This window comes from Poecilia reticulata, chromosome 9 (genome assembly GCF_904066995.2).
Source record: "Poecilia reticulata chromosome 9, P_reticulata-male-v2, whole genome shotgun sequence".
NCBI lineage: Eukaryota > Metazoa > Chordata > Actinopteri > Cyprinodontiformes > Poeciliidae > Poecilia > Poecilia reticulata.
In genome coordinates this window covers 2,775,523-2,803,339 of record NC_088838.1, presented here as the reverse complement: position 1 = coordinate 2,803,339, position 27,817 = coordinate 2,775,523, and the positions used below count along the sequence as shown (strand labels likewise).

Below are 27,817 nucleotides of genomic sequence, written 5' to 3'. Positions count from 1 at the left end.
TTGATGGCAAGCCGCACACCCAGGCAAGGTGTGAAAGTAGAGCAGATGCTATCGCTTGGTTTCCTGCACGCAGCGTGCTCCACCGCTGCTATCACACAAAGATTAAGTCGCAACCTTGGATGGTATGCTGGAGATTTAACGTTTCCACGCAGCATTAGAAAGGCACAAAGTTGAATTAGGTGCAGCTCTTGGAAATCATTTTCAGAAGCCATGCAGAGTGGAACAGACCAAAGGGCACTGTGCGACCAAGCAAGTCGGGCTGTGTAGGAGATAATTGAAACAAGATAAAAAGTAAATACATCAGATTGTTTTAAAATGCCCTGGCTGTTGGGGAGGGGGAGCAGGGTTGGGGGGCACTCCCCTTTAATTAGCCCCCTTTCAGATTAGGCTTTATTAGAGGCAGCCAGCCAGTCAGCCACACAGCATATGCCCCAAGATCAGGCTCCCAGGAGCTCCAGTAGCACAGATACAGGGCTCATGCTTAATTGTTTCTGTAAATGGTCAGAGCTCAAGCCCCCTAAATCCATTCCTCGGGGTAATCAGGCATGTTTTCACCATACAGGGCTAAAGAGGGCGAGAGAGAGAGGGAGAGAAACATCCACCATGCCAGGTACCAAGCAACACAATGGCGCACTAATGCCGCAATGACCTCAGGTCGCTTCGTGACATGTTACAGGAAAATTGTTTTAATAGGATTTTTGTTTTCATACCCACAGCCCCCACCCCACCACCCATAAACACATTACACAGGCATCTGATAGAGAAACTGTACAGAAGGAAAACAGTAAAACCATCACAGCTATATTGCACGTCTTTGTGCAGAGTCTGAGGCGTGGATGAGCCGTTTATGGTGAGTACAACCCTGGATTACATCATTTAATGGCTCCCTACAACCGATCACTTTCAGTTACACAAATCATAGATGCCAGTCTCAGTGCTTGGATCTCATGATCAGCTAGAAAGATTTAAAAAAGAACAGAGGAGGAATAATATGACATAGCAAATGTAGTTCAGTCACTTTCTGTAAGTTCACAGCAGTCCATCACACTTCTGCATTGATGACTTTTGTTCCCTCTGCAGTTTTATACAGCTTTTCTGAGTCACCATTTTCCTCCAGCTTTGTTCAGTCTTGAAGGAGACTTTTTGCCACTGCAGCCCCCACATAGTCTCAAATCTTTACACAGACCACTTTGCCATTGAGTGTTAACAGAATGGAGATGCTGTTCTATAGAAAACCTCTGAAATAACGAGGGAGAAGACATCTTACAGGAAAAAGTGGAGCCTCGCTGGGAAAAGTGAGACTGGAGGAGGAGAGTAATGAGGCTCCCCAACAACAAGTACAACAGCAACAGTAGCAGTGGAGGAAGAATACATGGAGGGAAGGAGAAGGCTGAGAAGGGAAGGAGATGAGGTCGCTCTGGATTGTTCCCGCTTAGCATACCTGGAGACGGGACAGGAGAAGGAGGAACAGGTCACAAAACGCAGCAATGCTAATCTGTAAAGCTCTCTGATTGGATGCAGTCATCTTTATTTAAGCAAGATGAATTCAATCACACATAACATGAAATGTAGAAATGTGTTCCAAAGATAACCATTTGAAGATTAAGATGACAGTAAACAAACATTTTTTCCCATAAGCAGCTTCCAAAAACTTCCATAAAAAAAGGATTTCATAACAAAATAATGGTAATAATTGAATGTTACTTCTGACTTTAAGGGTCAAGTAGTCACTTCACCAGTTTGTACCCTCAGCAACAATTTCATCCCTCCATTCCTTGACTTTGTAAACAAACAATGTGGTATCCATGTGTTTAAACAAAAGTGGTTTATTGTATTTTTCAGGTCATCAGACTTATGAAGCATGACCGCTGATTAAACCCAAATGAGGGGCACATGATTAATATAAAAGTCATGTGGTCGTTTTTAATACAAGAGGCTGGTGCTACATTACCAAACCTGCAAAGGAGCAAAATGGCAACGAGGATAAAATGCAACCCAGTGTTCCAAATAAATGCCTTGCTTTAGATAAATGGCTCCTGCCAGAATGTGAGATCAGTGTGAGATCAGTACTGATGCATTAACCTGGAACCAGTTAGCAGAACAACTCTGCATCAGGTCAGGATGGAGGACTATCTTTTGTTGTGTTAAAATGTTTCATTGGAACCAGTGTTAGAGGTTAGGGATGACGTTTCTTTGTAAAATATAAAGAATGAATATGTGAAAAAAATATATATATATATATATATTCATTGAGTGCCAAATTATGTTCCTTGATGTATTTTCCAAACTCATGTAAAAGTTAGTTTTTCTTTCATGGTCAGTGTTAAAACTTGCATCCGGCAGACTTTTCTTTCCCACTGGCGTTAACTTAATGTCTGTTAGTTTTCTCTTGCTGCATGGCTCTGAAGAATCATCTCAGTAACCCTTTTATTTACCTTCTGGTCCGTCAGCACCGAGCTGCTCTGAAGTGGGGCCAGGTGGCTGTTGTGCAAAGCAGCCCCGGGCCTGTCATGTTCGCAGAAGATTGTACCGTTGATGTAATGGAAGCGATCCCCGGGAATTAGTCTGTTTCTACAGGTGGCACAGCTGAAACACTGCAAGGGAGTGTGGGGGGAAAAAAACAAAGTCTGAATGAATAATAATAAAGTCAGTAAATATATTACCAGCAGAGCATCATTGTAAATGAATCAGGAAAAAAGGAAACACCTGGTTTGCAAAGTCAGCCAAGGTGAATCAGAATAAATCAGACGGCTGAACGTCACATAAAATATAACAGTAAGTACGACTGGTTTAAGGACTAAGGGAGGGAAAAGAGGAAGACCGTTCCTTTTGTGTTCATACTAAACATGTCTTCTATGTGGCAGGAAGCAGGGTGAGGTGCAGATTAGGGATTTACCTTGATGTGGTAAACATTCCCCTGTGCCCTCATCACCATCTCGTTTGCTGGGATGGACTGACCACAGGCGCTGCACGCCCCGAACAGCCTGGAAACACACAAACATACCGCTTTGCTTCGCTGTGCAACTACTGAAACTATCTAAAACAGGCAGCACCGTCTCCTCTGCCTCCTTCTGCTCCTTCTTCTCACTTGATGTAGTCACTGCGACACAGAATCATGCCCCCTTTGCTGTAGCAGGTGGTGCCGATGTCCCCCAGCTGGGCCTGGCAGCAGGAACACTTAAGGCAGCGTGTGTGCCAGTAGCGCTCCATGGAGAAGAGCAGGAAGCGGTCTGCGATTTTCCCCCCGCATCCGGCACACAACCTGGGAGCTGGTGGGACACTTGACGCTTGGTTGTTCACCATCTTGACGGGGCCCTCTGGCTCCTGGAAGAGTTCAAACAGGTTGATCACTCCATTAGGTTTACTTTACAAGGATTAAACTGAAAATACTTAAAGTAAGCTCATCTTCCTGTGAGAACTGTTTTATTACAAGTTATAATAACTTGGAAGGATGACTGGAAGGGATTTCTTAAGATTAATGGCAGCAAGGATTTAACCTTTAACCTTAAACATGAAAAGCATTCCAAATGACTGATATTGCTCCAGTGAGAGCCGATTTACAAACTGATACAGCTTTTAATATTAAGCCTAATGTCAATCAGTAAATGGACTAATGGAACACAAGAAAAAGCTGTGAACTAAAATGTATTATTATTATTACTACTACTAACAAACCAAACCGGAGAGACAGGTTTTGCTTGTGTTTATGATCAAATAATGGAGTGTTTTCTTTCCATGCCAACAGTATGTAGCTTTGAAATGTATGGAAATTTCAAAGTTTATAAGGAGTGCGAGCTCGTAGAAGAATCTGCACGCTGGAATGCGCGCGAGGACTGAAAACAAGAAAGAAGAACAGCGTTACCTTATTAGGACAAAGCGTTTCCTTCTTCCGTCACAACTTTACAGAACTGGAAAAGTGTTGAGAGAACCTTTGGCCCGGTCACGGGTGAGTTGCTTTAAGGTTCCACATCAACAACTGTACTCACAGACTTCCATATTAAAAAAACGAGACAAAAAGGACCAAATATATCAACTAAAAGCGCGACAGCGTTGAGAACAGGGTGACGCGGTGGCGGCGGTGGTTCAGCTGCTTCTCCGTGGCATCCGGCTCTGCAGATTCAGAACTACATGGAACAAGGCGGAGGAGCCATGCCGCGGCTGCTCTCCTCTCTTCCAGCTGCCTGTCTTCAACGAGCCGTCCTCTTTCCACGCATCTGACAGCGACTCTATTCATCAAAATGCGCAAGGGGCCGTTTAAATGACCAAAAAGGAGAGGACAGCCTACAGAAGGAAAGCTGCAGCCAATCAGAAAGCAAGAGGCGTGTCTACAGTCAAAATGATTTGTAGGTTTATAGTAGCGTTTAATATGAACTTTACATCTCTTAAACTTGGCTACATGACTTTAGTGAGACTCAGTAAACATCTATTAAAAATTATCTAAAGGAGAGGACAAGATTCTAAAACACAATGGAAAGTTGCTTGAATCGTTCCAGTTTAAAACAATTCTAAAGTCAGTGAAACATTTAGTTCTAATTTTATTGCAATTGTATTAATGGGAGAAGGAAATTTAATTTTTCCACCACACTCAGCAGCACTTATCTGACCTTTATCCTCTGTTTGACTACAAAGCTAATATATAGAGAACAATCACTGGTTACTTGCAACGTATTATTTAAAAATAGCATTTCTTTCTTTTCTTTGACTTGCTGGGTTTTGTGAGGCACCCAATGCAATGCCTCTGAACACATCAAATTGTCTTTTCATGAAACGTGAATTGTTATGGCACTTATGGACTTAATGCCTCGTTTAATAGATAAGCATTTTTAAGTGTCTTCTTCTTGAGGTCTAACTGTGCTTACGGTTTTCAGTTTCCTCAGCTCTGGAATCAACTCCCTGAAAACACGAGATACACAAACTGTTTATTTCTTAACATCAAAACTGAAAACATTGTTTCCTGCAGCTTTCCAGTAAATGTCAAACATAATTTTATCAGTTCATTCTCATCATATTGTAGGTTTTAATTTCAAAGCAACACAGATTGCTTTGAAAAAATATCACTTTTCATCAAAATTAACCAAATTTGGCTGGCTTATTATTATTATAAAAACTTGTGCATTTGTCTCAAATGAATATATGGAACAGATTTGTACACTTTTATCTTCTAATTTTTTTAAAGTTTCTTAAATGCGTGGGAATTTTCTAAAACAGGGATGAGGCAGAACTCCGCTTTAATAAGTGATCAGTGTTGGAGGAAGCTGAAGCCGATCCACACAGTCTGGCTGTCAGAAGCGGCCAACAAACACAAACAGCTGTACGTCCTGCAAAACCAAGTATAGAATCACTAAACAAGCTACCATCCATTTTCTGCGATAGAGAAAATCCACAGATGTAATTGCAGCTTCGTTACAACAGTGTTTCCTCCGCAGGGTGGCTGGGCTCTCCCTTAGAGATGGGGTGAGAAGCTCGGCCATCCGGGAGGGACTCAGAGTAGAGCCGCTGCTCCTCCACGTCGAGAGGAGCCAGTTGAGGTGGCTCGGGCATCTGGTCAGGATGCCTCCTGGACGCCTCCCTGGTGAGGTGTTCCGGGCACGTCCCACTGGGAGGAGGCCTCGGGGAAGACCAGGACACGCTGGAGGGACTATGTCTCTTGGCTGGCCTGGGAACGCCTTGGGGTTCCCCCGGAGGAGCTGGAAGAAGTGGCTGGGGAGAAGGAAGTCTGGGCCTCCCTTCTGAAGCTGCTGCCCCCGCGATCGATCGATCGATCGATGGATGGATGGATGGATGGATGGATGGATGGATGGATGGATGGATGGATGGATGGATGGATGGATGGATGGATGGATGGATGGATGGATGGATGGATGGATGGATGGATGGATGGGTCTTCCTGAGGTCAGAAGGAATTACAATAACGTGAGAACTTTCTTTCTTAAACTTTGCAGATCCTCCATACAACATAGACAAACTGAATAAAGCAGCAGTCCCATGCCGGTATCATGGTGCTAATAGTGTAAGCTAATTTGCAACACTGGTCCCTAGATGGACTTTTCTAAACACTATATCTAAAGCAGGAAGTCGAGCAGTAATAATGGAGTAAAACAATAAAAAATTATAATAACAATGTAAACAAAGTCATACACATAAAAGGATTAAAATAACAGTTGGAATATAGCTGAGGAACCCGTGGTATTCAGGGCCATGGTTCCATCCAATCTATCTGTACTATTTACATTTTTGTGAGCGACTAAGGATAAAATTGGGCATCATCCATCTTGAAAGGTAAATTCTAATTATACGCACATTAGAATTGGTTTTATGCTTTGAATTGAAATAGAAGGTGCTGAAGTGTTACAGTTCCCTATTGTTGCCTCTAGATGGGAGTGAACATTCCCACTAAAACAATCCCACATCCAGTGTATCCTAATAATGAAGGCATGCTGGGTGAAAGAACTCCCTGAAAATACCTAGAAACCTCCAACAGAACCAGAACAATGACATGTACTTATCTGTGTCAACCTGGTGTACTGTAATAGTGTCTTATGTATGATATGGAGGGCGAAGTGCCAAATTACAATAAAAATAACTACCTTTTATTTGTGTACTTACTGTAATTCAGCACTGTTCATGAGTTAGTGGTTTATGTGTCAGCATAATGTGGGGTCAGAACTCCAGGTCCCCATCTGTGTGGCTGGTTATCGTTCTGGCTACAGTCATCACTGTCGGTCTGTATTTCTGTTTTACTCTCCCATAAACAAACATGACATTTAAATGTGCTCAACAAACAAGTGAATATGATTTTGATGTTAATTGTGCTGTTTATTAGACTCATGGTGAGATTTGTGAACATGCATTTGATTTTATGACTTTTGGAATTACTCTCAATGTTGATTGTCATCTAATCATGTTACCTTAACAGACAATATAATGTGTGGGTTGGATTAAATAAGTAAACATGAAGAGTATATAATAAATAAATAGCCAATTTTGGAAAATATTTAAGAAAAGTCCATTGTCATTCAATATGCCAACTGGATTTAAAAAAGTCCCTTTACTGTAATATTTAATAGTTGTTTGATTTTCATGCAGTTATGTTTCTTATGTGGTTAGTTGGTTGTTAGCTGGGTGAGCAGTTCACACTCAAAACAATTGTAACATGTTTGTTTGGCTTAGCCTGAGGTCGAACAAGGTAGGCTCCTGTCTCACTTGCCGACTTCAGTCTTCATCCACTTTCACTCTACCAGATTGTATTGCAGACTAACAATCCAGGGGAAATTTCCACAGAGTGTCACTATAGCTTCCAGCCATGTTTTATTGAGGGGTGAGAGGAACTCATACAGAAAGGCCCTCGACCTAAAGCCTAGTCAAAGTCAGGACCTTTCTGCCACAGGACAACTGGTGCACTGCCCCCACATTTATCAATACTTAAAGGGGCAGTACTGTGTGTCTTCCAGGCACACAGAGAATGAATGTTACATTCATTCTGAGGAGGAGCTAGGTCCACCCTGTCATTTTAAGTTGAAAGGTTGCCATGACGATTAAAAGATTTCTCAAATATGCATGAAATAATTAATTCAACACTCCAGACTTGTTTTTGATGGGGGAATAACATAATGTGATGTAACGGTAAAAAAAAGATGATTTTACATAACACTGGCCCTTTAAATGGCTAAAATCACACACAAGGGTCACATCAATGAGAAACAGATCTTCTGTATGCCCTTTGATAAACTGCAAAAGTATGTTGCTTTTGTTTACTTCAGACATGCAGTTTAAAAATTAATGTAAATATTTGTTTTTCCTAGCATCTGCTGTGTCTGTCCTCAGGAGGCGATGTCTTGGTCTTCCTATCATCATGTCTGGAGTATTAGTGAGATTCACTGGTCTCTGACGATTACTTCTCTTCTTACTTTAGATCCTGAAACACGTCATGAGAAGCAACTACAGTCATAAACAGAACAGATTGTTTTGGTATTTTCTCCCAAAAGAACCTAAAAGTCTTAGAAATCTTCAAAGATGGGACTTTTCTCTGAGCATGGGTTAACTGGATCCATCTACAGATGGTATTCCAACCCATCCATGGATATAATGAAGATGGAAATAAAAACAGCTGGTTCTGACTATGGTCATACAAGAACAGTTTTTTGTGCTTTTACTATGGTCTTCTTAGATATTGGCTAATTAAGGATTAAGTTGAGATGGAGAAACTACAGAAACTCTTCGCTGGTCAGAGCTTTATGGGAGAGGGGCAATGACAAAAGCTGTTGAAGAAAACTCAGATCAAGGCTGGACTAGAGCTTCCCGTAAAGCCATGTGTGGGTCTCCAAAGTCAAGGGGAGCAGATTTAATGATCTGGATGGGAGACCCAGTATTTTATGAAACATGGTACTGCATATTTAGCTGCACTTGACTAAATGTTATTTTGAACTCATAACATTCTTCAAAAGCTGGTGGAAAAAATAATAAAAACTTGTATTGTAGGAATCATTTAATGACATTTTGGAAAGACGGGCTTACCAAACAATCAGAAGGGTGACATCCAGTAGTTAAATTCCTGAAGTCTCCATTATGAAAAAGGTCACAAGGAAAAGATTAACATTCAAAAACAATCCAAGGTCGGGGCGAATATTTCTGACGTGAAACCGCTGTTAGTAAAACTGTAAAAGTTCTGTTCTTAAAAACTGTATTGTCACCGTTGTTTAAAACCCTGGGAAGGTCATTGATGCTGATTAAAAAACTATTCCGATCTGCTCAGTGCTATGTAAAAAAAGAAGATACACAACAATTTCTGTAAGAATTAAATAAAGGGATCTGATTGTTTTCTGAAGTGTTTTGTGGACCAGAACCAGGGCTTCTGAGGCAGCAGCTGAACCATGGAGACGCTCAGTCCATTGGTACAGCGTCTCATCACATCTACAATCACGGCTGATTCTGGCTTTGGGAACGAGGACAGGACTGTGAAGTCAGCTCAACCAGTCCAGATCATCATCTTCATCATCCTCACCGAACAGAGGCGCCGGCGGCGGACAGCCCTTTAAGCTCTGAACAAAATAAAGAAGAAAAAGTCTTTTTACTCCTGTGAGTCTTGGAGACATTAAAGACAAAAGGTTAAGAAGATCTGTCCTTCCTCACCATGTCATCCTCCTCTTCCTCTTCGTTTGCAGAAGCAGGGGGTTTGGCAGGAGGCGTGGTCTGGAAAAAGGATTCCTCTCCATTTTCTTGTCCTGATCCTGCAGTCAGACTGAGAGAACAGCAGAGAGAGGGTGAGACGGAACACTTCACCTGGATAAAAGGAACTTGGAGAACAATTAGCTCTGTGAAAGTCAGTTAACAGGAAGAAAGACACGGTCAGTTAAGGTCAGAGGATTCCTTCAATCTGGGCATGAATATCGCTCCCTATCTGGGCTTTTAATGATTTGTGTGGAAAATTCTACTGCCAAATTGGAATGATTACAGAAAACAAGAGTTGCAATGAATTTTAGAATCTCAAAAATGAATAGACACAGAGACATATATATCCAGAAATGATACATTTTCTTTTGTTCCAGCTTTATTGCAAATTGTTTTAAATCTTCCCTCAAATTTTTCCCTCTCTCCCCTCAAATTTCTACATACAGTTATCCTGCTAAGACAGTGTGGTTTTGGCAGAATTTGTGGTTTTTGGCAAGTTTATTAAAAATAGAAAACCAAGAAGTTTCATTTGTAGAGGCATTCACAACCTTTTGAAATGAAGCTCAAAATTGAGCCATTTCCACTGATCATCCTTGTGATGTCTCTAGCTTAAATGGAGTCCACCTGTGGTCAATTCAGGTAATTGGACTTGATTTTAAACGACTCAGAGAAGCCTATATGAAGTCCCACAGTTAACAGTGCAGGTCAGAGATTTAGTAAGGGAAGAGACCAACACCTGATGGTCACTCTGTTAGAGCTGCAGGGTTCCTCTGTGGAGAGAGGAGAACCTTCCAGAAGGAAAACCAGGTGAATTAGCAAAGTACTAAGGTTAATAAGTGATCATAGACAGCTTTTATCAGAAGCTTCAGGTGAGGTAAGGATATTTATAACCCTTGACCTATAGGTTACTTCAGGAGGAGATCTTTTGGTTGGTATGGGTGATGAAGGTTTTCTGAGAAGACCCAAACAAACACATTCCCTCAAGTTTGGTAGAGAGGTTTTCTGACTTCACTGTCATCACAACTTGGATTCTATATCTGGACCCAATAGGATGCTAGCATTACTAAATGTCTCAGCTACATTGTGTGAGTGTGTTACCTATACCTCTATCTTAGTGAGACCCAGCATCCTCCAACTAGTCTGTGGTTTTCCATAAGTGGCTTAGACTAGGACTGTGGTAACGGAGGACTTCTGGGACAACGCCACCAGAACTCACCTTCTGTCGTCTGCAGAGCTGTTCTGTTCAACAGTTGGAGGTGGAGGTGGGTTAGTTGGGGGTCCAAATGCTTTCGGAGGAGCAGCAGGTGTTTCTCTGACCTGATCTTCGTCTTCCACCTCACTGCTCCTTGCAGCCTCCTCCTCTTCCTCAGGTAGAGGGCTCTCACCAGGTCTAGTATCAGCACCCACACACTGGTTCACCTCTGATTCTTTAGTACATGACTCAGAGGCAGCCAGCTGCTCCTGGTGCTGCTGGACTGCAGGTTCTGGTTCTTGATGCTGGGATGCAGGCTCAGCACCGGAAGCTAGATGGAGGTCCAGAGTGTCCGGAGTCTCTGAGTCCTCCACCTGGCTGGACATCTCAGATGTAGATACCGGCTCTGGTTTCACCTTTTGAACCATCTGCGCCTCGTTGTCTTGGTGATGATCTGCATTGACCACATGTTCCTCCTCTACAGTCTCTTCCTCTTTCACTTCCTGTTCCCCGTTCACATGGACATGAGAGCTGTGCTCCAGTTGCTTCCCATCCTCCCCTTCACCGCCTTTATCGTCCTCTTCCTTGTTATCCAGTTTCAGAGAGGAGCGATCCGCGCCACTGAGCAGCTGCAGCGTTACGTTCTGAAAAACCATCAATCAGCCATTATGAAGGAAAGAAGGTTTCACTCATACAATAATTACATTTGGTTAGCCCTCGAGTTGACAGATTAGGTCAACATGACAACATGTTTGGACACCACTGCTTTGCGTAGTTTGCTCTGAAATATGAGACATCTGTAGGGATCTAAGGGATCTTCTTTGTTCTTGTAAAAGTTAAGCGGTCATAGCTTGACCCGTTAGGTCTGCAGCTGTGATTCGTTCTTCTACTTCTAGTTTAATGGCAGTTGGCAAACAACTTAATGGGGCATTACTGCTACCAACTGTTAAGGACTGTAAACTGGGGGTGGGGATTTTTCACATTTTTTATCATTTGTTGTAAAAATCTTTATAACAATTTTGATTTTTCCTTTCAATAAATTTTTATTCATGCTGCAGAATGTAACATTTATAAAAAAATATGTATTTCTTACATGTTTTCTGAACCTGTCAATGTCATGACAGTATGGCATGAAACAGACAATCTAATAACATACTGTCATAACATGGTGACCGTTTTAATATGCAAAAGAAACCATTATAAAAGTTGCATTCTGCAGTTTTAATGTAAAAAAAAAAAACGGACATCAAAATTTTTTTTTTACTTTTTCTTTTTTTTTTCCACTGTTTGCTCCACAAGAGCATCAATAAATAGTGAATTTGAAAATATGATTCAATGTAGTTTAGTCAAATAAATGACACTTTTTTTAACTGGCTTTATGAAGAAGCCAGTTTAAAATGGGAATGGTTCTCAAGACCAGTATTTGTGCTGCTCTCATTGCTGTGTCATGCATTCACAGCCATACAGTTGCCTAAAAATAATCATTATCACAGTACTACCACAAAATATTGTGTTAAAAATTCTAAGTCCATATCATCCCTAAAAATAGAATAGGTAGATTTTACTTCTCCAGTCTTTCTGAAATAAACCAATAAGTTCTAGTTTGCCATATCAGAGAAAATGATCTGGATGGAGTATGAACTGATTTCAATGTGTCTGTTTCATTCCACCATCACTTTAGACCAACAGAAAATCTTTGTTAGTAGATTAGAGTGAAGGTTTACCTTAATAGTGGTAACGATGACCCCCAGCACACTCTGGCCACTGTAGGACTCACTGAGGTCAAATTCTGCTCTGAGGGAGTGAAACACTCCATTCATCACTCGCTTCACCTGCAGCAACACAAACCTCATGTTCAGCTCCATAACCTGACAATTTAACGTACTTCAACTCACAGGCCTTCATCTAAATAAATAAAGTATGCTTTATATAGCTGTGTTCCCATTGACTACACAATTGCACCAATTGAAATTACGGAACTAAGTTTGCTTAATCGGAAACATGCAAATTTCAAGTAAACTCACATTTTTTAATTCTGTTTTTTTGCGCCAACAAGGGCTGGTTTCTCCAGCTTGTGTGGTTCACAAAACTGCAATTAGAACACCTGTTTGTTTGTATCCAGCAGCAATGCACTTATTTGCAGGCACTAGTCTATTTGGCTCCACTAGAGAGCCAAATAGAAATAAATTCAGGAGCGGCAGCTCGCAGGCAAGTTTTATATCACGTTCCAACGAGAAAGTTCTCTCGCTTGAACAAGAATTTATTTCAAAGTTAAACTCTTCTCTCAGCATTGCACAGTTCATCAAACATTAACTTTGCCGAGTGTTGATCCATAGCTCTTCTGTGAAATCAGACACTACAGTTTTCCCAAGATGCAGCTTATATATGTAGCCACTCCCTAGTATAAGGGGCTTGTCACTCCAACACCTGAATAAGACGCCTGATGTTCTCTGATGAGCTATAATACCGTGGCTGAAATATAGATATACATCTCATGAGCGTTTACATCCATCTCCATCATAATTTTTAATGACGCATCACATGAACAGACTTATTCACTTGTGATTTTAATTGCATTTCATGTGTAATGGAAATGCAAAATTTACATTACACATGAAATGGAAAACACAATAACAAAATTGTGCTTTTTGAATATCAGAAAAATTTTGCACACATTTTTAATGGAAACACAGCTAGAGATGATCTGCAGTTTAGAGATGGAAGAAAGCAGCAATAGTCGGTGAATCCTGAATCCTGTAGGATTTTCATTAGTGGACGGTCTTCCAGAGAACCATTGTGACGCCCTTTATGGACGTCTCATCAGGACAGAAGTCGGAACAGCTGTAAACCTGCAGTGAACTCTGGTTTGCCTCGTTTGTTCTGTCGTTTAGGCCTCCTCACCTCGGCTGCTGTGTCCTTTGAACTCTGCTGCTCTTCCACAGTCCTCTCCAGTTCAGCCATTTGTCTTTCCAGCCGTTCCTTCACAGCGCCTCCATGCTGCTCCAAGGCTGAGTACTTTCATGGGAACACACAGAGATGAAAGATGATCAGGAACTGCCAAGTTTCAGAGATTTAACAGCAAAGCCAACTATCTGTTAAGAGCATTGCTGCATCAAAGATATGATGTGCACCTTTTCTTGCAGTCGAGTTAGCTGATCCTGAAGCGCTTCCCTGCTCTCCACTAACTCAGACAGCTCTCTGCGGTGCTGCTCTTTAGCTACGGCCAACATCTGCTCACTCTTCTTCCTCCATTCTTCCTCCAGCTCCGCCTGCATCTGTGACAGCTGTGACATAAATCAGGACATCTTAGTGGAACAATGAAGTGGAAGCATTTTGGTCACCTTAAAGCATTGGTCCCGCCGACGGTACCCCTCAGGCTCGCTATTTGACCAGATCCTCCTCCAGGACGTACCTGCTCAGAGGCCGCCGAGTCGCTGCAGGTCCTGGCTTTACGTAGCTGAGCTCGCAGGCTGTCCAGCTCCTGCTGGCTGCTCCTCCGGAGCTCCTCCACCTCCTCATCCCGATGCTGACGCTCCGCCTGCCACTTCTTCTTCCTCTCAGCTAGAGCCTGAACATAAAGGAAGCAAAGCACTCACCAGAATGGCCCATCTCCAAAACTCCAGCCTGAAACAAGTTAGTGTTACAGGGCTGGGCGATAAGTCCATGCTTTTGAATCTTTGGAGAAATTTTGGGAAAAATTTGGATTTCTTTTTACCAATGCACAATTTTATTGTAATACAAGAAGAAAAAAGTAATTTTATGACAACTCCAAAACAAAACAAATTCCGATGAGGAATGCTGAGCATTTTGTGAAGGTATAGCAGAACTTTGAGACGATCGTGGAAACAACTGATTCAATTTCAAAGAAAGGACTTCACAAACTGAACTGCTTACATCGATCCTGGAAACTATCAAAGATTTGTCCCTCAATACAACATTTTTTCACGCAATTTTAAGAACTTTTGTCTGGTAAAATTACATCCTTATTCTGCTAGTATGACAAAAACTGTTATTCCTGTCTGCTTTCACTGAGACAAACATGAGCTGGACATACTCTTCCTAGGTTCTCTTTATCAGACTTCAGGTCCTGTAATTCCTCTTCCACAGCGCCGACTCTCAGCTCCATCTCTTTGCGTTGTTGCTTCTCTAAGCGGTACTGGTTCTGAACCCGCTCTGACGTGTCCTTCAGTTCTGAAAGTCCACAACACAAAAAGAGTCCATTGGATCTGGAACATGTAGTGGTGTTTGGTCTGCAGTCGTCATCAGCAGAACACACTCAGAAGTCCTGAAGGAAAGCAGGACTCCTAAGTCAGCTGTGTGTCACTTTTACTCAAACTGCACATGACATTTTCCATGCTCATGAATTCATTTAATACTTTCTTCCAGATTCTGATCGAGTCCTATGAGCATGGTTTAACCCTCCTTCAACTGAAATTATTAAAGTCTGGCAGGAAAAATAAAAAAATGCATAAAAAAAAACACTCAATGTTGTTCTTTTAAGTTTTGCAGATTGGAGTCTGTGGTGCTATCCGACCACACTGCCTAGTTTTAGTGACTCTCTCTGCCCTGATCACATGATGCAGCTTTTTTTTAAGCTTAATTCAATTTTATTGGAATTTTTGAGACTGTTTGTAATCAGCTCTATTGGGAAAAATATGAATATGCAGAAATGATGAGCAGAATTTAAACAGCCATTTTCCCCACCAAGCCCTGTCTCATGAGGCATTTATTCCAGATGGACATTGACAGTATAGTTAATGTTTTGTTCAGGTATAATGTTCCTAAACACACCACCTGTTTTTAAAAGTAGAACTGATTGCCTTGTGTATTAAGTTTTATCTTTCCTCTGAATAAATTGTGCAAAACATTGAAATAATCCAATTCTCTTGCAGGTAGTTTTCTTAGCTTTCTCTACCATCTGATACTGTATCTGACCGCTCCCACCACTAGAACTAGCAACCTTGAGTGCAATTAATCAACAGTAAAGCCTTAATAGATGCAAAGGTGCAATGAGGCTTGAAATGCCATTCTTTCCAGTTTTCCAGACCTTCCAGCTGGGCTTCCAGGGCAGCGATGCGCTGGCAGCGGCTCTCTCTGTCCTCCAGCGCTGAGCTGAGTTCACCCTGCAGCTTTGAAGCTTTCCCCTGGTGAGCCGAAGCTTCCAGCTGCAGCTGGGAGACCCGAGCTGTGGAGGAAGCCAGCTCCTCTGTCAGACGGACCTAGTTCAGATGGAGAAAGTGGAGGAGGAAGGTAAGCTGTCTGAATGGAGGGAAACTTCCAGAGACAACAGACTGGTGAGAAGCCTGGGTGAGTGACGACTGGCGATCATTCCTGTGGGAGGAAAATGGCCAACGGCTGAACTGATGGAAAATGAGAAACCAGAAGAAAATCTTGTTAAAGTGACGATGAGGATGACGTGAGGAGGATGATCCAGTGGCAGCAAAGAGACTGGGGTCAAATAGCCTATACCACTAATTAGGTTGTTCTTTACAGCTGGAGTCTAGATAAATAACTCTCACCAAAGCAATGAATGGTGTCCATTTAAAAGGGCGCCATTATGTATTTTCCAGGCATCTATAAAATTATTGTGCCATTTTATAGCACAATCAAATAACAATTGCTATAAAATGCTATATAGGCTACATCAAATATTCCTTAAAAGAAGTGCTACGTCCACCCAGATGTTTGTATGGTTTCCATGGAGATTCCAGAATTTCTCAGACATGCATGAAAGAATGAAGAAAACAGTCCATGTATACTTTAATGAGGGAATAAATAAAATGAAGTGTAGGTTATGAAAAAAAAGCATTTTTTTCATAATACTACCCCTTTAACAGAAACTTATTACATTCAGAGTTAAACTGTCACATTTGGTTTTTCTTTTGGTTTATTTTCTAAGCGCTAGTTGACCCCAGTCTGGTGGCAGAACACTGAGAAGGGGGCTCACCTGGCCGGAGCCACGGTCCAGTGGCCGAGCACGCTGCTGGGAAGAGAGAGCAGTCAATGATAGATAGTAGCATCAGCAAGGCTAACACTCTGCTAAAGCTTTAACACGCCTTAAAACTTCAGATTTTATCACATTATACCCACAAACTTCTATGAATTTTAATATTTTTTGTGACAGATCAACAAAGTAGTGCCAATTGTGAAGTAGAAGGACAAGACAAGGTTTTCACATTTATTTTACAACATCTTGTGAGTTCTGTATGCATCAGTTTTCAACCAGTTCAACTCTTAATATTAACAGATAATCATATGCATGAACCATTTCCCCTGTTAGAAGTCTTTCCACAACTAGAAACGGAAATTTTACCCATGGTTCAATGCTCTCAAACAGATTGACTGGACGGAGCATGTCAGTGAATATCCAACTGCAAGTCTTGCAATATAATTTCAACTGTATCAGTCTGTACTTTGACTGGGCCATTCTAGAATATGAATATGATTCCATCTAAACCACTTTATCGTAGCTCTGCTTGGATGTTTCAGCTTGTTTTGCTGGAAGGTGAACCTTTGCCACAGTCACAGTTTGCTTTAACAGCTTTGCTTGGCCCACATTCTTAATGGTGGGGATGGCGTGTCAGGACAGTGGTTCTCAAAGTGTGGGGCGCAGCCCATGACTGGGTTAGGGGGTTGGATGGACCTTCTAATTAATCTAATATATTTAGGTAAAGGGGCTTTATAAAATGACACTTTTGAGACTTGACAGTTCTGCCCTACTGTGTGTTGATCAATCACATAAAACACCAATAAAAAACACGGACATTTGTGGCTGTAACATGACAAAATGTGAAAAGGTTCAAACAGTATGAATATTTTTGTAAGGCACTGTAAATGCTGTAGATGTAAAACGACTAAAGGATGTCAGCACAATTCCCTCCGACAGTGGCAGACTAAGTATGCAGAGGATTTGAATATTTTTAGAAGCACAGACAGAGGAAGATTAAGCTGCTGTTAAAACCGATGTTCTGAAATGTCAGCATCTTTTAAGCAAAGCCAGGCTTTCACCTTTTTATCAGAAAAACTGCAACAATCCCACCATCCCAGTTTATTTAGAGCGAGTCCTATCCTGGTTGGCAATAGACGAACCGACAACAGCCCACTGTTCAGATTTTCATCAAGTCTCTGGAGGTGTGTGAGGTTCCATCCAGCTTCAAACACTCCACCATCGTCCTGGTCCCCAGCAAATGCTTCACTATGGGCTTAGATGACTATAGACCTGTTGCCATGACGTCTGTGGTTATGAAATCCTCTGAGCAACTGGTGTTGAAACATCTGAATTAGAAATGGGTCGACAGACGATGCAGTCAACCCCCGGGAGCGTTCTCCAGGATGGTGTTTGGGGAATTCAGTTTGACCTTCACTCCCATCAAACCCATCAACCCAGAATCATCAGCAATGGCGCCCCCCAGTGGTGTGTCCTTGCCCCCTTCCTTTTCTCTGTGTACAAAAGATTGCGCCTCAGCAGATTCTTCTGTGAAATTCTGTTTGAGAGGTCACCACCACCATGACAAGTGTAACTGCTAACATGATGTGGATCTGAGGGTCTACTAGTGTGGTCAGAACCTCAACTATCCTTAAATTGTTTTTTGGCAGCATTTTGGGGTTGATAAATGGCAACGGAGTGACAAAGACACGAACAACATGCAAGAACTGCAAATTCTTCAGGTGCTGAAAGCATCGCTCTAACAACCAATGGGTAGACGTACGTTAGGCAACATCACAGTAACACTGGTACGCCATATCAGCAGCAACAAGGAAATGGTAAATGTACGGCAGGCCATGCAAAAAGAAAAACATCACTTTGTGACAAAAGAAAAACAAAAATAAAACAAAAATTTGCAGCATAAGTTTGATTATAAAATGTTCTTCAAAGTAATATTAAAATCTTGTCTGTGTGAATTCTGTATTCACACGAACAAGATTTTACATATCGTAACACGTCCCTTCTCATACACAGAACATGTACAGTTTGAGCTGCCACAGAGAAGGTTTGCTCCTCAGGCTGTCTGAAAACACCAACGACTCCCACAGATATCAGGGATATTTGCACCAATTATGCGGGAGGAGCACCGACTCTCACCTTGTCCTGCTCGGCCTGCAGCAGCCGGGCCTGGTTATGTTCACTGGAGGACTTGAGGGAGTCGTTCCTCTGCTCCAGCAGCTGGTGGCTCTGCTCCATGTATCTGGCAAACCAAACATCAGGCACCACATTATACTGATTGCACAAATGTAATCTTTCCCAGGAAATTCTTTGAGCAACATAATCCCGCCCCAATATTCCCCTCCACAGTGCTGTGGAGGAATTCTGGCCCACTCTCCTTTACAGAATTGCTTAAACTTTTCCACAGTGGGGGGCTTTTAAACATGAACAACCTGTTCAGAGTCTTTGGCAAGGCCACTCCAGAAGTCCTCATCTAGAGTTGGACCGTCTGGTGTGCTTTAGATTGCTCTGATCTAATTAAAGATCCAAGTCAGATGTAATGAAATGAATGTCTTCTGCTGACCAGTCCAGAGGATATTTTTGCAGGAGCCTCAAGGATCATCAAGGTGTTCATGGGAAAAAAAGGCAGTAGGCCTTTGTGGTCATCAGTGGTTCTGGTCTGAGAGCTCTGCCATTTTCCCAGAGTCTCTTTTCTATTGTTGAATCATGAACTCTGATTATAACAGAGGTTGGTAAGACTTGCAAAGCTTTAGATGCTGTTCTAAGTTCTGCTGTGAACAGAATGAGTAAATTAATTAAATCATTTGAAAATTGCTTTTTGTATTTACTCAGGTCATCTTAGTCTGAGAATACAACATACAAGTACAAGCCATTTACAATTTATTTTTAATGTTCAATGTTTTTTTTTATTTATATTAACTGAGTTGCAGAATATTTTTAATGACAGTTTAATGTCTTAGTATGTGTTTAATTCTAGTTTTAATCAAGATGATCTCCGAAAGAAATCTGGACAGTGCGACTCAAACCCGAGTCTATTTCACCCTCTGAGACTCACTTCTGGTTCTGGTTGATGAGATCCCCAATCTTACGGTTCTGCTCCTCAATACGAGAGCTCTTCTCAAACATTTCCTTTTTCAAAGATTCATTTTCCTAAAACCAAAATGTGAACCATCAGAGCAAGTCAAAAATATATGAAACACAGTCAAATAAAAAACAAAAGACCTCTGCATATGTGTACCTGAACAATCCGGCTGATATTGTGCACAATCATTGAGGTTTCCATCGTCATACCAGAAACACCAACAGTCTGAGTTCCCTGCTTTTCAAGATCACTAATCTGTTAGAGTGAAGGGAAAAAAGCCAAATATTAACTTGATAAACAAACAAAAAAAAAAAAAAATCAAACAAGATACTATAATTATAACAGGTTTGTACCTTGGAGGCTAGTTGATCCACCTTATCTGCTACTTTTCCTATGGATAACCTGATCTCCGTGTTGTGCTGCCGAGCCTCCGTCATCAGGAAGTTATTCAACTCCCCAGAACCTGGAAATCAAACTAATCAGTCGCATCAAAGTGGTTTTGGCTGACTTACTGAAATTGTAACGTCAATAAACTACAGAGATCTACTTTTTCCTTCATAAAACACAAACCTGCTCCCTAAATGTTAAGACCCTTTAAGGCCAGACAGTTAGCTACAAGCAGCACTCTGCTCCAGTCTGAATCAGTCCAGATAAACATGGTGAGCTCTCTTACCCATGTATGGGACAGTTTGAGGCGCGTAGACCTGGCCAACGGCCTGCATCTGAGTCGGAGCTGCAGACGTCTGTGGGTGGGAGGTTTTCAAACATTATTATCAAACTAGTTTCTGTTTAGTTATAGGATTTTGTTGGTAGATGTGAGCAAACATCACCTGGAAAGCATGGCTGCTAGCTGGCAGCCCAGGATACAGGTTGACTGAAGGAATGACGGGAAGCAAGGCAGATGACGGAGCTGTGTGAGGAAGAGGATGGGCTGCAGGGGAAATACTGCTGTTAGATAGATGATTCTGATGTGCAGGGAGATGAAACTGGGCCACCTGGAAGGAGCAGAAGAAGGAAGCTCACCGTGGGCAGGAACTGGAGCGGCAGCCATGATGGGCCCCGCAGGCGGAGCTGCAGGACCATCCTTCACTCTGCTGATGCTGGTATCCTGGAGATGAAGATGAAAGAACGAAGAAACACACAGCTGAGACTGAAACTATTCATCTGATTTATTATTCTGAATTGATTAATCGTCAAAAACTTCAACAATCCACTAATCATTAAGTGCTAAAGTATAGTAATCATTTCATCAAATGACCTTTTAAAAAGGGACATTTGTTGAAAGAAAAACACTCAGAACAAATAAGACTATTTGTTTTCCAAAAATAAGATAAGGTAATAAAAACATTTTTTTTCTGTAAATAGGTTCTACCCAGAACTCTTCGAGTGGCATAGTGTTAGTTTATTTATAAACTATGAATTAGTTAATCCAAAAATAGTCAACAGATTAGCCTTCTACTGATCTGATGTTAAGTCAAGCAGTAAGGACTTTTTACACTCTGATGTTAGAAATGTTTTTAGCTGCAGATGCAGCCTTTGCTACAAATTAGTAATCATTCATTAAAGGAATGCTGTTAAGCATTTTAGGCAACAAAATGCTTATTTTATTAATTAAAAAAAAAGAATTTAATTGTTTATTTACATTTTTAATATGTAAAAAAAGGCTTAAGTGAAGTGAAGGTGAAAAATCTGCAGAATGTGCCAATTTGTTTATCCAATTAATCAATTATTTTGATGATTAACCAATAGAATAAGTGATAAATAAAATAGTTGTTGGTTGCAGCTCTAAGCAACACACAACATTACAAAGGGACGCTGATGGTTTTGATGATCCAGTACAGGTTGCTATGGTGACGGGTGTACCCACCAGCAGAATGGCTATAAGTACCAACCTCCAGCTCAGAGTCACTAGATTCAGGCTGGCCTGCAGCTCCGGTCAGAAAGGGCAGCATGGGCTGCCCCATCTTTGCCATGCGGGAAATCAGCTTGGCTTTAGTGGCGTCTGGGTTCTGCTGTTCAAACAGAACTATTTTTATTCAGCAAACGTTCACAGTAATTAAAGATTCTAAAAGTTGAATGCAGTGAGTTTTTTTACCCCCAGCTGCTCGGTCAGAGAGTTGGACTTGGCTCTCAGTGGCGGCTCTCTTGGGGAAAAAACAAACCAAGGATAAAATCAGTTACAACAAAGTAATATAAAAGTTGATGTTGACGCCTCATTCGCTGCAGCCAAGTCTCACCCTGGTTTCCCCGAAGCTGATGAAGGTTCTGAGGTCAGACTTTCTACACTGGGGGCTGGAGACGGAGCAGCAGATTCTCTGGAGCTGGCGCTGGCCAGGTCAGAACCACCATCTTTGGAAAACTTCACCTGCAAGACGAGCTTCATAAGCGTCTTCACAGTCCAACATGAGGGACCAAGCAGAGAGGCAGTGGAGCTACTGAAACAAGAGAGGCAAAACGTAATACCCGCCGCAGCTCCACTTCAAAGATTAGCGTGCTGTTAGCTGGAACTCGGTTGGGAACGCCCTTGGCTCCATAAGCCAGGCTGGGTGGGATGATGATGAGACGACGGCTGGCTTTCTTCATCCCCAGCATTCCTTCCTCCCATCCCTGTCCACAAATTCACCACAGGAAGAGAAGAAATCAGCTGGAAAAACATGACATGATGCCATTCTCCAAATATCAACCTACATGCACTGTGGAATCCTTCATGCCTTCATTTTATTTAGATTTTAATGATTTTTCTCTTCAGGTTTTAGGAATGTGGATTTGTAATCTTAAATTCAGCTTTAGGACTATTCACCAGCAAAGCCACCTGAACTACAAAGATGGCAGCTTCCAGTCATTAAAAGTGGGCTCACTGGAATCAGAACCCTGTAAATGATGATGTTAAAAGTCAGATGACAGAACTGATGCTTTACGTCATCTTTAAGCAGCTCCTGCCTTCATGAGTTGGTCAGTAGCTGCAGCTCCCTTTGCTAAAAGGTACTGAGTGAGGAGGGCTTAATGTTAGCCATTTGAAATACTTGTAAGGTATTAAAAGTCAGAAAAAGACTAACAGGCAACCACATGGGAATGGAATAGGATTATTTATCCATCTGTCTGTAACAAACACAGGATTCATTTTAGTGCATTGGATAGTGATTAGTAAGATGCCTGAGGTCTTTCAAAAGAAAAATAAAGTCATGGATATTAAGACCTTTCTGTTCAGTTATATGTTATTTTCACTAAAGCATGTGTTCAAAAAACTGGACTCTTTGATACAGATACAGAAGGAGAAGATCCATCAGAGAACGGAAGAACTGAATCTGGACCTGTGGGCTAGAACATCACAATGTTTGGAATATTTACTGAAAACTGGAATTATTGGATATCTAATGGTTATTGATAATTCCTTGTAGGGCTCAGCATTTATTGTATATTGGTTATTTATGGTGATAATCATGTTATAGCTTTGTTTATGATGTGTCTATTCTTGTAAGGTTTCTTGACTGACAAGAAAGCCGACTCACCTTACTGCAACCAAATCTACCTTATAGTAAGAGCTGATTGATTGATTTGATGTTTTTCAAGAGCAGTATTTGTGTTTGTGGTCCTATGATTCATACAGTTGACCAAAAAAAGTAATAGTTCTTATAATCACTTCAATTGTTATCACAATAGTACTATACATTATCGTGATAAAACTTTAATCCATATCATGCACACCTAATTCCTCGCATTGCATGGTTTATTACAACTGAACAACCATTATTACTATTCTACCTGACTTTGTGTCGACTCACCTTGATTACTTTCCCAGCTCCAAGTTTTAGTCGCAGCAGCTTGTCTTTGTTCTGGTTGGAATCAAACATCTGAAAGCAAACACCAATGCCGGTCAGTTCAATCAACCACTGCATCGGTGCGTGCTGAAAAGGTTTTAGAGCGCCACCTGTCCGATGGCGTGGTTCTGCAGCAGCCAGCCCGTGTACACCACCTCCATGGAGTCTCCAGTCTCCACATCTTGACCCTCACCAAGAATCACATCCTGAGTCACCACAGACTCCAGAGAGGATGAACTGTTTGCTTTGGCCAGACACACCTAGGAATCAAAAACAAACACTAAATCATTTTATAAGTTTAAGAAAAGAATTACAACTGTGAAAAAAAGACAACCTTGAGCTGCCAGTATAAACAGTTTGCTTACTTGTTGTGTTGATCAAAGCAGTGGCAGACTGTACCGTTTATGATTTGTAATATTGGACACATAAACCATCATGTCCTATTATAGCATGTCCTCAGAAATTAGGTGAAAATAGCTTTAGAGCAGATATGCTCACACCCCTCCTCAGCACAGCGAGTACAAGATGCCAGGTTTCTGCTAGTGGCAGAAAACTGGCCACTAGCCAGTAACCTGAGGTTACAAGAAAACCATTTATCCATGGCCAGGCGGCTAGGCTAACTAGCCTGAGCATTCACAGCAGACTCTGCTGTGAAGAAAGGAACTGTAGTGCAGCAGAAAGCAAGGGGCAGGGTGTCAGCAGCACGTACACGAGCATGATTGACAGAGCTAAGACCCTCCTCCTGGCTCTGATTGGTTGTTTCTGACAGAGCTGAGTATTTCTACAGATTTCTAAGGACCACCAGGAGGAGGCAAAGGAGTTGGATTTGGTTCAAAGATTATTTGTCACACATTAAACTGTCACGACAGTTTTAACAAATACGTAAAAAAAAAAAAAAACATTTTCATAAAATGTACTTCCTGCAGGTTTAAGCTCAGTGGAGAACCTGTGATGCTGTCACTCTGCCCTGCATGTTTCTGAGGTTTCCCTGCTGTAACACACCTGGTCCGGATAATTACAGTTCGGCAAAGGCTGTTATCAGTCACCAACTGAAATCAAGTGAACTGAAGCAGGAAAATGTCTAAAACATGCGGGGTGGTGTGTCTGAAGGAGCGGCGCTGGGAAACACTGCTCTACAGGAACTGAGGATGGGCGCTCACTCTGTGTTGCTCACCTCTTTGCAGAAGTCTGATGCATTTTTCTCTGAATCAAACATCAGTGACCAGTTCTGCCTCTGGTCATCATAAAAAGTGCAGTAGTTGTTTAGCTGTACCTACAAGACAAGAACGACATATGACACCACATTCACGTTTTTCTGAAAGGAAACATGTTAAAACGGCAGAAGTTCATAACTGATTCTATGCTTTCATGACGTTACCGACCGTAAAAATAAAGCCCACGTGAATCCTGGCAGCAGTCACTTGTTTCTGTTGGCTCAAATACAGCAGAAGCTTGTACTACAAAAAAAAAAATTACAATTATTAAAACAAGAAGTCCCACCAATAATCTCAAAGGAGTGACTGAGATCAAGGCCAACCTCTTTAGTAGCGTGGTTGCCCAGCACAGCTGCCCCCAGCTTGCCCTGCTTCATGTATTGTCCATTAATACTGGATGAGACAAAAGCAGCAGAAAAGAACTTAGAGAGGGAGGATTTGGTGAGCTCTCATTTTAATTAGAGAATTAAATATTTCTACTATTTCAAAGCATTTCAAAAGAGACTTAAAAAGAAAGAATGAGCTACTTAGAGATGGTTAAACTGACTATTTAAATGCCTGAACTGCTGAGGCCAGTAGGACTGCAGGTCCTGCAGGCTGCTTCTGGCTCTCTGCTGCTGCAAGGATGAAAAGGACAGCGTCAGTGCAGCCTCCGCATCACGCATCATACACATACTGAGGTGTTTGTTCCTCTGGTCTTACCCTGAGCGGTGGTCTTCCTGGGCTGTTTGGGGGCTGTGTACTGGAAGGACTCATTTCCTTGACTGGATTTCTGGTCTAGTCCAAAAAGGGAAGCCAGCTTGGCTCTATGGAAACAAAAATGTGAGAAATTTCTAAACATGGATACTTTTATTAAGAAATGCATAAACTGCTGTGGGCTGTTCTTTATATTCTTCACTGTAATGGTCAGAGGATGAAAACCCAACCTTTGACACAAATAGAAAGTAAAAACACGCTCTTGTAGTTTTTCTGTTCATGAATAATAGAAAGAAAATCCATGTCTTCTTATTACAGACCTAAAGCAGGAAGCAAATACCACTAACTGCAACCAGTTCATTTTTGTTCCACTGTCCCAATTTTTGTTGAGATTATGGTTGTGTCAAGTTATGCTAAAATGAGTTAGCCTGTCAGTAAAGCTATTCCAGCCTAAAACAGCATCTCAATGCTAAACATGCAGCAGCAGCACAGACATCAGCGTCCACAGTCCACATCTCTGGAGACGTTCCAGGAATGATCTGGAGTTCCTGAAACACTGGAAAGCTGAATGTCTAGAACAGATTAAAAACTACAAGTATCTCTGCTGTTGAACTCACATGTCTATTTATTCAAAAATTTAACAGCAAAAAGGGGTTTTGAATTGAAAATCTTGCTTATTTTGCTGATATATAGTTTGATGAAATTGAAATTAATTGATTACACACAGACCCTCACAATTAATTTGTTAAAAAAAAAAAATTAACCGAGTCCCACAACTGACTAAAACTTTCATCTGTGTCATTGCTCTTCTGCCTGATGACCCAGCGAATCGTGAACGCCTCATACTAACCCCTGGAACTCCTTCCACTGGTAATCACTGGTGTCTCCCAGAACAGACATGTTGAATGTCCTGAGGGCCTCATCCCCGGTGGTATAGAAGACGAGGGGTGAGGAGGGACAGCCCGTTTGCATGCGTGAGCCAGAATCTTCGGGCTGTTCTGCTCCAGTGCTTTGGTCCAGGGCTGCCACCGCAGTGGGAGATTCAACAGCATCGCAAAAAAGGAGTGGAGCGCTGCAGCTTTAGAGCCGGGTCTAAGCTGAGCAGACTCGGACTACAGCACAGCCTTTCTCCTTTATTCTACTAACAAGTCGCATGTGAAAGGAATTAGTTTGGGAAAAAACACTCCCCCTCTTTCAGAGCTGAAAATCCACTGGCTGACAGTGGTCATGCTGAAAGCCCGGCCCTGTGCATGTCTGAGAATGTGGCAAAGCTGTAACTGAGTGTCTGATGGCTGAAAGGGGAGGTGTATTTATAGCAAGTTGGCCTGTCTCATAACAAAAGGATTGCAGCACTTATTATCTGTGACCTGAGGGCCACAGCAAGGCTGAAAGGCCCTCAGTCGTGATCACTACATGGCAGATCACAGTCACTGAGGCCATGTGATCACTCATCTACCATAGAGGATGAATGCTCAGTTTAGCATCCAATTCCATTCACTTTGTCATTTTGCGCTTGAGTAAAGGGCTGTTTCACAGCAGCCTGGACCACCTCAGATCAGCTCTGCTGGTGAATCTAATTAACTTAAGATAGTCTAATCTGAACTGGAATAACTACAGAGACTTTAAAACTGCTTGTGATCAAGGAAACTTTTGCTTCATTTGCAAAAACAAAGACACAAAAGGCATATTTTAATGTTTTTATGGAGGAGTAGTTTAATGACTCAAACCTGCACTGATTTCATATTCTATAAAACCTGTTTTTCAAAAAACTTCTATTTTACACATGTAATGCAATTTTAGCGTTCGAGTTCCCTTAATTAATCTAAAACCAATATGATCTGACCTATATTACACTGCATGAAAATTTCTGAAAATATTTTATAACTTTCTCAGGGGAAAAAAAGTTACATTTTATATATTTTTTTTAAATCATCTTCACAAATTTAGATCAAGTCCATCTTCATCATTAGCTGAAGTCTTTTAGCTGACTCGGTGTGAGGCAGTTAAATGTGTCACTAAAAAGCATAACTTTAAAGAACGAGTGAATTGCGCAAATTAATAAACCTGTCTAAGAACTGCGGTTTAGATTAGCTTTGTTCTCTGAACAACAAGTCACCAAGTGATGCTAAGCTAATTAGCTCGCAGGCTACAGAACGACAGCAGAATTCAATGGAACAAACTCACCCTCCTGTGGGGGACAGAAAATCTCCGTCTTCATCTTCCCCGCCGAACATCTTTTAACTTTGAACTCTTCTCTTATCAAGAAAAACAAACGACTTAGCTATATTACCATGACTGGTTGGTCACTTCCCCTTCCTGTTTGGGGTGAAGTCAGCTGACTTTCCACCTGACCCCTCCTCAGATAGCACCTAACAGGGGCTGTCGGAAGAGGGCGCCATAGACTTTCAAGCCCTGAGGCTGTGCTTTTCAGAAAGATTTAGTCAACAAAGAAGATTAAATAAGGTCACTTTGTACTTTGACGCTGCTGTTGCACTTGAATTTCCCCACTGTGGGACAGTAAAGGGTATTTCTATTCTATTGTCTCAGACATTGGGCATGGTAAATACACTGAATTAACCTTAGTAAATAATCTGGTTCAACCCAGCAGTATCAAGCTAAAAATAACAGAATTGTCAAATCACTATAAAGTCCCCTAAACAGTACAGAAATTCTGTCTATGATTTAAACTTCATTCAAGCAAAA

General features: G+C 41.6%; 2 protein-coding genes across 11 annotated transcripts; both read right to left on the bottom strand.

Annotated features, from left to right (window-relative positions):
- Positions 1-668: 668 nt before the first annotated feature.
- On the bottom strand, positions 669-4,244 carry lmo4lb (LIM domain only 4-like b). The gene is made up of 5 exons (XM_081611232.1): positions 3,863-4,244; positions 3,089-3,324; positions 2,897-2,984; positions 2,436-2,594; positions 669-1,441 (listed from the first exon to the last, which is right to left on the bottom strand). Exons 2-5 carry the CDS (start codon positions 3,301-3,303, stop codon positions 1,433-1,435), a joined length of 471 nt encoding a protein of 156 aa, XP_081467358.1. The 5' UTR covers positions 3,304-3,324; positions 3,863-4,244; the 3' UTR covers positions 669-1,432.
- Positions 4,245-8,467: 4,223 nt separating this feature from the next.
- On the bottom strand, positions 8,468-27,465 carry fkbp15b (FKBP prolyl isomerase family member 15b). Of its 10 annotated transcripts, none has more exons than XM_081611228.1 (29): positions 27,299-27,465; positions 25,121-25,224; positions 24,966-25,035; positions 24,742-24,811; positions 24,587-24,661; positions 24,379-24,477; positions 23,315-23,464; positions 23,169-23,237; positions 21,850-21,993; positions 21,624-21,751; positions 21,482-21,530; positions 21,279-21,398; positions 20,410-20,494; positions 20,217-20,317; positions 20,060-20,135; positions 19,740-19,849; positions 19,543-19,641; positions 19,360-19,454; positions 18,444-18,546; positions 16,308-16,343; positions 15,408-15,579; positions 14,415-14,551; positions 13,773-13,928; positions 13,492-13,644; positions 13,262-13,375; positions 12,085-12,192; positions 10,385-11,004; positions 9,130-9,238; positions 8,468-9,038 (listed from the first exon to the last, which is right to left on the bottom strand). In XM_081611228.1, the coding sequence occupies exons 1-29, from the start codon at positions 27,346-27,348 to the stop codon at positions 8,961-8,963; spliced, it is 3,480 nt and encodes a 1,159-aa protein (XP_081467354.1). In that variant the 5' UTR covers positions 27,349-27,465; the 3' UTR covers positions 8,468-8,960. The 10 variants fall into 10 exon arrangements, with proteins under 10 accessions (XP_081467354.1, XP_081467355.1, XP_081467356.1 ...); XM_081611229.1 differs by having other exon boundaries at positions 21,279-21,395; XM_081611230.1 differs by having other exon boundaries at positions 24,966-25,032.
- Between the last annotated feature and the right edge of the window lie 352 nt (positions 27,466-27,817).

Bases quoted from the DNA above. Each gene is read 5' to 3' on its own strand.
- lmo4lb (XM_081611232.1), bottom strand. From the start codon at position 3,303: ATGGTGAACAACCAAGCGTCAAGTGTCCCACCAGCTCCCAGGTTGTGT. The intron at 2,985-3,088 runs GTGAGAAGAAGG...GTGTGTTTCCAG, and splicing joins TGTCGCAGTGACTACATCAA to GCTGTTCGGGGCGTGCAGCG. The intron at 2,595-2,896 runs GTAAATCCCTAA...ACTCCCTTGCAG, and splicing joins GGAATGTTTACCACATCAAG to TGTTTCAGCTGTGCCACCTG.
- fkbp15b (XM_081611221.1), bottom strand. From the start codon at position 26,086: ATGCAAACGGGCTGTCCCTCCTCACCCCTCGTCTTCTATACCACCGGG. The intron at 24,662-24,741 runs GTTGGCCTTGAT...TTTTTTTTGTAG, and splicing joins GCAACCACGCTACTAAAGAG to TACAAGCTTCTGCTGTATTT. The intron at 14,552-15,407 runs GTCTGGAAAACT...GTGGACTTTCAG, and splicing joins CCTGGAAGCCCAGCTGGAAG to AACTGAAGGACACGTCAGAG.